The sequence below is a fragment of the Vigna unguiculata genome, chromosome 4 (genome assembly GCF_004118075.2).
Source record: "Vigna unguiculata cultivar IT97K-499-35 chromosome 4, ASM411807v1, whole genome shotgun sequence".
Taxonomy (NCBI): domain Eukaryota; kingdom Viridiplantae; phylum Streptophyta; class Magnoliopsida; order Fabales; family Fabaceae; genus Vigna; species Vigna unguiculata.
In genome coordinates, this window is record NC_040282.1 from 7,831,122 (window position 1) to 7,843,391 (window position 12,270).

Sequence of the window (12,270 nt, forward strand, 5' to 3'; positions counted from 1 at the left end):
GACACATGGTAGTTACTGTTCATATTCCGTCAACTATTTTAACAGTATTAGTCAAAATGATCAAATTGAATAAAATTGACAAATATTATGACCGTTGGAAAAGAAATATAACTAAATTGAAAAAACTGGAGGAATACTATGACTAAATCATTATTTAAACTTTTTTTAATGATTTACGCGACTCCAACTGTTCGCATAGGCAATTAAATCTAAACCAATAAACAAATTAAAGTTACAAAATTGGAATCGAAACGAAGAATTAACAAAAATGGTAAAATGATGAATATCTCTAATAAATCTATATTAATCATGAAACATTAGAAAATAGAAGGCAAGCAAGATAATTTTTAGTAACCTCTTCACCGAAAACCTGGCATTTAATTTCTCTTAACTTTACAAAACTTGGCACTACAAATTCATCTTCAACAAATAAGTATATATACATTTGAAAAAGCAAAACAAAAAGAAAAGCCCTTTTCAGCTTTGAAGGCTTCTTCTATCATACAAGATATTGATCAAAATGTTCTTCAATTTCATATACTTTCTTTAGGAAGCTAGAAACCCAAACGAGAAAGAAAAATCAAAGTGAAGGTAAAAGAGCTAAAAATGACTACGAAAAATTCATCTGGGCCCTGAGAGTTCCATTGCTTGAACCAACAAAGAAGAGTCATCAGTGAGGTCAGAATACCTATCTGATGAAGAGAGTTCATGTGGTTTGTTGCATTTGGTGTTGTCAGCACTTTGAGAAGCTTCCCATTTCTCTGCAAGACCATCACCTTCAAGCATGCGTACAACTTCAGACATTCGAGGCCTGTGCCCAGGAAGATATTGTGTGCACAAGAGTGCCACTTGAACAATTTCCTCAAGCTCAATCCTGTCATAGTTGTTCATCAGATCCTTGTCCACAAGCAACTCAAGCTTCTTCTCTTGATGGATTTTCCTTACCTGAGAGTCAATGTGTCAATACTGTATATAAGGACTAGTGTTTGTTTGTTTAATTATTGTTTCAAAGCTATCAAATAGGAATCAACACCATGAACAATATATAAAAAAGAAGACTCATAAACTTATTGACTTAAGGTTTTTTATCAGAGATAGACTAATTCGTGCCAAATCTACTCTTAGTAAGTTGCAGCCATGTTCATCTAAACAGACAACTACCTCACCTCTTTAGCACACTCATAATAACTCTTTGTGCCAACAAAAGTGGGAAAAAGGAAATTAAATGAACAAGAAAGGGAAAGAGACTTACCCAATCAAGCATGGCTCCTTTTTGGTTGGCTGCTTTTCCAAATTCTAGTGCCCTCTGGCCTGTGATCAATTCAAGAAGCAGAATGCCAAATCCAAATACATCAGTCTTCTCAGAAGATTGCCCTGTGGAAAGATACTCTGGTGCTATATGCCCCACTGTGCCTCTCACTGCAGTTGTGACATGTGAATCTTGATGATCTAAAAGCTTAGCCAACCCAAAGTCACCTACCACTGCCTCACAATAGTCATCAAGCAATATATTTGCAGCCTTCACATCTCTGTGGATTATCTTTGGATCACACTGCTCATGAAGGTATAGCAGTCCCCTTGCTGCTCCTATAGCAATTTGTTTCCTTGTGCCCCAATCCAACACTGGCTTACCTGCAAATATCCATGCCTCTTACATCAGGGACGAGTCCATATTTTTTACTGGATTTTTTTTGTGTTGTTCTCTCTATTGACCATTAACAATACACTAATGTGGATACTTTAGAAATCTTTTTAATATATCTTAAAACGTCTAAATCAGTGTTCATCTGTATATTTTGAAGGCCCGATATAGGAACAATACAGGAAAACCTAACAAAGAATCCAAATTCGTCAGGGACGGTAAAAGAAAGTGATTTTGTCTACAATTGAACTCACCCTTGAGCCTAGAAGCAACACTGCCATTGGACATGTAAGGATAAACCAAAAGCCTTTCTGTTGGTGTCATGCAAAATCCATAGAGTTTGAGGAGGTTTCGGTGCACCGCCAAGCTTATCATTTCAACTTCAGTCTGAAATTGTATATCTCCTCCAGTTGCACTGCCATCTTTAAGCCTCTTCACTGCCACAAGAGTGCCATCTGGGAGAATTCCCTTGTAGACATGTCCAAAACCACCCTTGCCGAGGATGTTTTTGTTGCTGAAGTTGTTAGTAGCAATCTGGAGTTCTCTTAGTTGGAACCTCTTCAAGTTTCCAAGGTAGACTTCTTCATGATGCTGGTCTATAGTGATTCAGAATTAAGACGAACTATTATAATTGGACCAAATATATTCAAAATTTGAGATATGCACAAGTACAACCTTTGTAGTACAATGAAGATGCATAATTGTAAGCTTCAACTAAAGGTTTTTGATGGGAAGTATACCTTTAACATCAAAGAATGACTTTTGTTTATGCTTGTGCCTCCTCCATAGAATAAGTCCAAGTCCAAAAACTATCATGCAGAGAAATCCAAGACTCAGACCAAAGGCAATGACCATTTTGTGAGCCTTTGTTCTACCAGATGGTAAAGCATCTATGGAAGCAAAGAGATTTGCTACCAACATTAGTACAATTACTTCAAAAATTTATCAAAATACAAATGACAGAAAGTGTTGCTTGTCAAAATCATTCAATTTAAGAAATTCATTAGCAATTGTGAAGGGATCTTACTCTCAGAACTGTTCAAGTTCATTGACATGGGCATAAGTGTCATCCCATGGCAATTTTTTTCTTTTTCTGTGGTGCAGACTAAGGGGTTTCCTACAACACTGAAACAACCCAAGTGAACAAGAAGAATTGTGAAGTAAGTACAAAATTTTAATGCCTTTTGAAGACACAGAAATACATTGATTGATGTCATCAAAGAGAGAGAAAGTTTTACCTGAAGGATTTGGCCAAAATTCTAGGTATAGGGCCACTCAGATTATTGTAGGACAAGTCACTGAATAGATAATCACAAACAAGAACTCATCTTTGGAAATACAAAGAACAAAATTAATGCAGAGAGAGAAAAAGAAAATGGTGTTGAAGATTACAGAAAAGCAAGCTGCGCCATGTTAGCTAGTGAGACTGGGCATTCTCCATCAAAACTGTTATTATTAAGCCTCCTGAAACCATTTTAATAACCATTTATCTCAAGAAACCTGGTAGGAAAGAATGATATATTCTAAGGTTCAATCATAGCTCATAAATGCTTACAAGTACTGGAGGCTTCTGAGGTGACCCAGAGAGGGAGGAATCTCTCCATTGAAGAAGTTGTCAGAGAGATCAAGAGTTTGAAGCTTGGAAAGTTTTCCTATCTCTGAAGGGATTGAACCAGTTATGTTGTTATTTTGCAGCACCCTGAAAAGTAGTGAAAAAGCACCTATCTCAGTACTAACGAAACTGATAAAACTAAGAAACAACCTTCTTGAGAGTTATAGAATTCACAGTGCTTTCTGATTCTTACACAGTCTGAAGATATGTCAGGTTTCCTATGCTTGGAGATAGAATACCAGATAAATTTTGACTGGGAATGCCCCTACACAAAGGAGAACCAGGTTCATCAAACTGTTGAAACATTTTCCAATACAAGCTTTAAACTTGTTTTGAAACTATTTGAAAATGTAGAAGAAGAAGATTGAAGAAAGACTCACAGGCTAACAACAAGATTCTCAGGGGAACACGTGACCATATTCCAGCTGCATGGATCAACTGCATCCCCATCCCAATTATCTAGAATACCATGTGGATCCACAAGAAAAGCTTTTATCCCCATTAAAGCTTGAACTACATGAAGAGAGACACAAAGACTCAGTTCTAAATCCTCCTCAATGAACTGATTTCAGACATAGAATGTTAAACTTTTGCACAAATCTAACGAACTAGAAAGGACAAAAGTTGAACTTTACCTTCAAAGTTTACTCCCTTTGGAGAAAGCAGAGCATTGGAAGAGCTCCAAAACCAGAAGAAAACCAGAAAACAAAGAGCAGCTTCTTCTCCTCCTCTTGCCTTTCCCATTCAATTGAAATATCCCAAGAACCAAACACAAGTACTGGAAAAACACCTGATGGGTAGTAGTAGTAGCAGTAGTACTGAAGGATGAAGATAATGAGGCTATAACAACAACAGTTTTCTCAAATGAGTGAGTGAGTGTTGTTTCTTCACAGTGATTTTCAAAGCAAGTGCAGAATCCCATTCACCAAAAATCTTGTGTCAGACCCAAGAAAATAAAACAGGCTTTTGATAATATAAAGGGAAGTAGCATAGCATGCCTGTCATAGAGCCAGGTTCTGTAAACAAGATAATGTGTTGTTATGCCCTTAAAAATGAACCAATTGAAGGTAAAATTCAAATGACACATGGCAGGGAGAGAATATGGCAAGGACAGAATTGGCAATTCACTTGAGTCTTCTTAATCATGCACTTGCCAAGGAAACAAAAAGAGCTTTAACAATTATATTTATTCACACCAGAGTGAGAAAAGCCAAAGAATCACACTGGACAATGAGAGAGACAACTATATTTTACTAGTGTGAGTGAACATCATACAGATTCACATCAAACCATGCCATTTTTTTCCTCTTGTTTTGGTGTAAAAGGGGTCAAAAAAATCAAAATCATTGCTTATTTTATTCATCTGTTACAGTATGCATTTGCCTAGATATGGGCACCTGCAAGCTACAAGCTTTGTGGTGTGCTGAATTGCTCAGAAAACTTAACCTATAAGTTGATTAGCGTATGTATTTGATGGTAATATATGAAGAATCCAACATTCTCTGGGTTTGGCCATTCAGTAAAGTTCCAAAACCCCAAAATTTATAAATCAAAAGTATTGAGAATGTGAGAATCTCGAGGAAGTGCGGTTTATGGGGGACTCGAAATTGATGATGGATTTGGCCACCCACTCTACCATGACCCCATGATTCATGAATATATCTTTGTTGGCTTTCTGCTAAGTTACTTTTGTTATATCTGTGTATTTGGATTCACACAACATCATCAACAATTACATTGAAGTATAATGACATGGTTTCTGGTAATAATAAAGTGTAGTTTAATATTTACTACAGAAGATCAAATTTTAGAACAATAAGATAAGCTTAACAAATTTCTGATTACCTCAAATTGATCTTTTCCTTCAGAAAAAGAGCCATTCTCTTAGATTTGTTCAAAAGTGGTAAATTTTTCAACAGTAAAAGCTGTCACTCTTCTCTCTCCTTTGAAAGAACCACACAAATTTTTCCATTAATCATGTTTCTTTCTTTTTGATATCAAGTCAAGTCCACTTCATCCTCATCCAAGAAGCATGCTCAATTATAGTGGGACAAAGTTCTTTTGCCTTTACTATTCTTGCATCAAGAAAAACAAATCTCCAAACCATAATTACCTACATCCTTTCAATGTTAAATTTTTTACATCCTGTGGAAATACTTTTAGAAAATAAGTTTTCTGAATATATATATATATATATATATATATATATATATATATTACATTTTGATTTATTTATATTTTATGTAAGATTTTTCATTCATATTTGAATCCAAAACAAAAATCATTATCATATAAAACCAATATCTTTAGATTCAATTGCTGTTTAAATTATATTAATAACTCTAACAAATTTAAACATTCAAGGTTCATTTGTTTAGGTATGACTTACCCTATCCTAATATATTTTTTTCTACTAAGATGCAAAAACGTTCATTCTGTCTATGTTTTAGTTTTAAAATTAAAATAAATGTTTTTGTTTTTGGTTACTTTCAAAATTTAAGCTAATATTATTAGTTGTTTTTTTTAATCAATTGCCTTTTACTTAATTTTAACTAATTTGAGTTCAATTTATTTATTGAAAATTTGAAACAAAAAAATTTCAAATAAAACTTTGTATTTATTATATATATATATATATATATATATATATATATATATATATATATATATATATGAGAGGCGTGGAAAATAGTTTTACTAATAAATGATTTATTAGATTTTTTTTTTCATGGAAAGACATCAAGATCTGGTATCAATGAATCTTAATAAGTTGGTATACGAGATTAGAAATAATTAGTTTTAATATTACTGTTAAATTTTTCAATAAAAAGTATTAAAAAAATTCAATATTTAATGAATATTGAAATAATATACTCAAACTAAAATTTTAAAAAAATAAATTTATAAATTATTTATTTTACTCATTTTTTTAGTGTGAATTTTCAGCCCCTCTAAATTTTTATCACTTTTAAAAATAACTACCTTTTTTCATCTACTGGTTCCATTATTGTATGTTGAATTTTACGAAAGGATTTGCCAAACTTTAATCCAAGCCTAATTTTGTTATGTTTCAAACAAGTTTCAAATTTCAAACCCATTAATAAATAATAAAAAATATACTATAAATCAAATAAAATTATTAAAATAAGTTTACTGGTTTTAGATAAGAACCTATATTGTTTACTTTTACCAAATTTGTAACTCCAAGTACATATTTATCATTTATGAAATGGAAATTGTACAAATTTATATAATTACATGTCATGTCTATTTTTTTTTCTACAATAATTTATCATAAATATTTAATAATCAATTTCAACGATACTCTCACATCTAAATGATTGATGTACAATTCTCACAAACGACAAGAGAACGAAAAAGGAGTATTGGGGTCGCTGCAATTTCTTTTCATCTATTTTTTTTTTAATTATGTTATAAAATTTTAAAATTATAACGAACCTCAATTTTGTCTTTCAAATATTTTTTAAAAACATTTTAGTTACTCAAAAATTAGATACGTGAGTCAAAGTACTGAAGTTGCATGCAAAATATGTAAACCTTTTTAAATATTAAATGGAGTAAGTCTTTTTTTCCATAAAAAAATGTACTTTTCTTATTCAATCTCATCTCATTAATAAAGTATTCATTTAGTTTCCATTCTTTTAAAACATAATAATGTAATAATTTTAATGGTTTAATTTACACATAATATAGTTCATACTTAATATACAACAATAATTTATAAAACTAACAATGTAAATTTCAACAGGTAAAAGAGTTATATTATTACATGTTTAAAGGACTCAATCAAACATAAACATATGTATTTAGAAGATGGGTGAAGATGTGTTATAAATGACGATTCCTTTGAAAACAATGATTTTCTCCTACAACACTAATAATGGTGTTGCTATGAATTGGTCGTCACACCGTCAAAGGAACATTTGCTTTGGACAATAATTAAACTAAGATGTTTTGAGGATAGAGAAACCCCACATGTACTCCACTATCATATTGTCATAAGATATATACACATCTCGTACAGACCTTTTTCACATCAATTAATTACAACCAATTTTCCACAGTAAATGCAGATTGATGGATAGGACATAGTACTACTTATTTTTTATCATACAAATTTTAGTGGTACTACAAAAAATTCTATCTTATGATACAAATCTTGTCATGTAAAGTGGGGTGTATATGGTTTGAGATGTTTACTGTTTGAGGTAATTTTTGTTGTGTATCTCACGTTAAATGCATAGATTTATCTTCAAATAGTTCATAATATAGTAACCATCTAACATAGTATGAAAGGACATCCAATCCTTTTCTTAAACCCATAAATTAATAATTAATTAGTGTAAATACATTGATGAGCTTAAAACATCCTTTTCTTATATCTATTAAAATTAAATTTATGAAAGCAATGAAACTTTATTTCTCAAATAAACTCCAGATTCGTTAAGAAAAATATTTTTTGTTTTTTATAAATGTAAAGATAAAGTAAATATATAATTCAATTGTAAAACCTCAGCACTTTAATATTGTCCCTAACATATAAAAAAAACTCATATTATTTATCTTCTAATGTGATATTATCATTATTGTACACAAAACATTTATGACAAGTTAAAAGGCCTTAATATGAGGTATTGTGGTGTCATAGTTGCAAAAAACATAGAAAATACGTTCTTTTTATGATAATGTGAAAACCTGTTATAGTAAATTGGACTTACTATGTCAAGTTGCAGAGCATCTATAATAGTAAATTCAAACTTATTATGACATGTATGCTACCACATAACATATATAGTAAGTTTGACTTAATATGACAATTATGGCTAACCCATATTATTCATCATTCCAAAACACCAAGGGACAAAGAATTGGTTATAGTAAGTGTACATATTGTGTCGAGCGGTTGTGATAGCCTCATATTGTCCGATAGTGACTATATATTGATGGACCCTAAACAATTGGCAAATTCAATAATAATTATGGAATTATCAAGGTAAACCAGATTAAAATGTAATTGGGCCATTATTAGGTCATCATTAAGATAAAAAAAACCCACTAGAGGGCCTATAAATACAAAGTACTAGTAAGAAATTTACTACTTTTGCATCTACCACATTTATTGAACTCTTAATAATCGAACACTGACTTGAGCGTCGAAATGCCTTTGACAGGTAACCGATCAGACAACGAGAATCGCATGGGACAAAAGAGGATTGAAGATACTCATACGGAAGGATGGGATGATCGAATTGAGTTAGGAGAGTACGATTTTGAGTGTCATTGGTTCTGCATACAAAAACATTTTGGCACTCATCATGGGGTTGAGGAGACAACCCATATGATAACCACCAGAAACATGACAAGCAATGTAGTCTTGACATACAGATCCATGCAATGCTCCCGGTCGAGGTAGGAGAACTGACTGTTATAGATAGATTCAAGACATGAACCTGAATGATGAATGCTTGGGAATCGACTTGCATCTGGCACAAGAACTGTTATAAAAAGCCAAAATTAAAGAGGAAGGATGCAAAAGAATGGTGGCACAGAGATATAATGCCAAAGTCAAACCTAAGAGTTTTACCAAAGGAGATTTGGTATGGAGAAAGACTAAGAACCCAACCAAAGGCAAAGTTGGCAGCAAACCTTATCGAATAGATGAAGCGTTTGTGAATGACACATATAGGTTGGAGTGTGATGACAAAAAAAAAATCTATTTATTTATTTATTTATTATTATTATTTTCTACAATATACTTATAAAATTTAGAGGTAAAATTATACAATGATATCTAATTATACTTAAAATATTCACACACACACACACACACACACACACACACATATATATATATATATATATATATATATATATACATATATTTACAATACTGTATGCATCTTATATCCACACCATTTAGTACATCTTATATTTCCTACACTAGAAGAGGAAAAAAATGTTATTTATTTACAGTTTCCCCTTCATACACTGGCTTTCAAACAAGTGGAGGGAAAAGGTTATGGATAAGGTTCACTTGGACTGTTGGGGGTAAATAGAACGTAACTCCGATTTGTCCTTCGATGACAATCAACGCGTTTGGAGTAGAGAGAAAAGTAAAGGTAGAGTTTTCCGTTCCCTGAAATGTTACAAAATTATTCACTACATTGGTTTGCCATGCATTCCCCTAGAAAATAGCCACAATGTCGGCAAAGAAGGGATCATGCATGTTAGGAGCAACCATCTATGATAAGGTTATAAAATTTTGTTTTTCACACATAATCATAAAATAAGGAAGTGAGACAAATATCACATAAAAAAATATATAACATATCATAATAAGATAAAATGAAATGAAAATTCTCTCAAATACATAAAACTGGATTTTATCATACTTTATAAAGATATTGATTAATTTTGTAGTGACTAGTTAGGATAAATGAGCTCATGGCCAACAAAGTAAATCAAAAACATATCATCTTGAGTAATATTAACTCGTTTAAATCGCCAAGGTCATACCTCCACCTACAATAATCAAATCTTTATTTATCATAAATTTTATTTCAATATTAAACCATATAATTATATAAATAAATATATAGGATCAATAAATAATTAAAATAAATAAAAAAGACCAGTACGTAACTAGAGATAAATTTAAATAAGTAAATGAGAATAAATATAAATTGAATAAATAAGACTAGTGCACAACTGAAGATGAATATAAATAAATAAGTAGGAACGAGAGCTAAATATAAATTAGAATGAGGTTAGGGACACCTCACTTAAAGGTAAATATAAAAATAATTATGAGGAGATAAGAAAAATAAAAGTCAAAAGATAGAATGATAAATGTCTCATTCTCTTACGTCAGAGATTGAAAAAGATCTGAATAAATGCACGATTCAACTTTTATATCTCCTTTGAGACTTAGAGTTACGTTTCTCCTTTTATCTAATGTTCTTCTTATGCTCTCAATTTTTTTTTCTTGTTGCTTTCCCTCCTATTGCTTTCAGTGCATTATCCTCTTTATATAGAGGCATTAAAGATTTAATCATTAAATTCACTCTATCATATCTTAGATTTTGCAATACAGGAATAAGAATCTTATTAATTGAAATTCTATCTGTTATTGAACGTTAGTCCTGCATCATTTACTCTAAGAGATAAACTTGTATTATATATATACATATATTTTAAAATGTAAACGTAATCTATTATATAATGTTTATAACACTGTGATATTAATATATATATATATATATATATATATATTATATGTACATATATTCTGATATTTAATTTATTATTATTATTTTAGAATAATAATGGTTTAAATGTATCTAAGTACATCATCTAGACTGTTATAATTAATATAGTTATCCGTTTAAGATTCTACCATTAATATATATTTATTATATACATATATTTTATAGTTATTTTATATTATTATTATTTAATTTAATTATTAACTAGCCCCATATATGTATCATAACACATAGTCATTTATATATATATACATGAAATTTATATATTTTTATAACTGAAAAAAATTATTATAATTATTTAACCATTTTTTTTCTATAAATTTTTATAATCTTTATATTTATATATACATAGTTTATTCGATTAGATACGACATACATAAAAAGCAATGTATTATTATTATTTTTATTTTTTCTTAGATGTTAGCATACTAAAAACATTGTGGTATAAATTTTGAGATGTTACATGGAGGACTTAGACGGATGACCAATCGCACGAACATGGAATGCAACCCATTTGAAGTTTTACTTTAGTTAAGTTCCTATGTATCTATGCATGTGTACTATTTCCTACCATCAATATTTTTCCTTAAGTGGGTTTTGACCGTGGAGGTTTTAACGAGGCACTATCATCAAATAATAATGTTCTCAATATAAGCTTGATTACCATTAAGGGTATGAGAGCGTCCGTAAGAGACCCCACCTAACATCATTATCATTTCGTTTGGCCTTGGACACGTTCTTGGGAAACCCTCCAAACATCAATACGATTGGCCAAGGGTGCATTCTTCGGAACCTCTTCCGAAAGTATCAATTAACAAAGCCTTACACAACAAATAAAAACAAGTAATCATAACAACAAATAAAAATGATCGTAGCAAGTTAATTAGAACTACACAAATGTTATAAATAAAACATCAACTAAGAAACATAGTAAAATTTATTATGACGGGTCTTACGAAACCTGACATAATAACTTTTCATTATATTTATGTTTTATGCCACCATGTTTCACTACTATGATAGGTCTAGAGCACGTGCATAATAATTTTGCCCTCTTCACTTATTATATCAGGTCTCCTTCTACCTATCATAATAACTCTTACTTTTATTACAAAAAGGACAACTATCAACTTATTTTGACAGGTGGACTACACCTGTCATAATAAGTCGTTATTGATTCATCTTCCACTAGTGCTGGCAAGTTAGTTTTTGACAATTGTTATAATGATATAATAATGCAATTTTTTAATGTCTCATTTTTTACTTGTGTTGCAGGAAAAAAGATTAATCGCCCAAGAATAACAAAAATTGAATGATGTATCCCACCTACTGTCACAAGGGGGTACACATTATTGAAGCAATGCCTCATGAAGATCGAGTAGAGACATCGCTGACCTTGTATCTCTTTCTCTCTACTATGACAATTGGAAGGTTTCCCACACTAGATCAAATGGGCAGATGACTCCCCTGACATTCATAGGACTCATAATTAGATTTAGACTTAATTATTTATCATATTTTACGTGATTCTTTAGTTGAACATGTCACACAAGGTTCATTGTTTACCATGGTAAAGACAATATTTCGATGACAACTATAGAAAGATCAAAGAACTCAAGATATGTTTGTGGTACTAGTGGGAAATGGGGACTCCAAGATTACTTCAGTCCACCACCACTAAGAAATGTTAATTCTTACAATCAGGATGCCTTGCATAAAATGGAGATGTG

The 12,270-nt window shown here is 31.2% G+C and overlaps 1 protein-coding gene across 1 annotated transcript; it reads right to left on the bottom strand.

Moving 5' to 3' along the window:
* Window positions 1–344: 344 nt before the first annotated feature.
* LOC114182361 (protein NSP-INTERACTING KINASE 1-like) lies at window positions 345–4,293 on the bottom strand. The gene is made up of 11 exons (XM_028069229.1): window positions 3,890–4,293; window positions 3,635–3,767; window positions 3,448–3,519; window positions 3,198–3,341; window positions 3,035–3,106; window positions 2,881–2,940; window positions 2,670–2,767; window positions 2,383–2,532; window positions 1,897–2,238; window positions 1,253–1,632; window positions 345–945 (listed from the first exon to the last, which is right to left on the bottom strand). The coding sequence occupies exons 1-11, from the start codon at window positions 3,996–3,998 to the stop codon at window positions 622–624; spliced, it is 1,884 nt and encodes a 627-aa protein (XP_027925030.1). The 5' UTR covers window positions 3,999–4,293; the 3' UTR covers window positions 345–621.
* Between the last annotated feature and the right edge of the window lie 7,977 nt (window positions 4,294–12,270).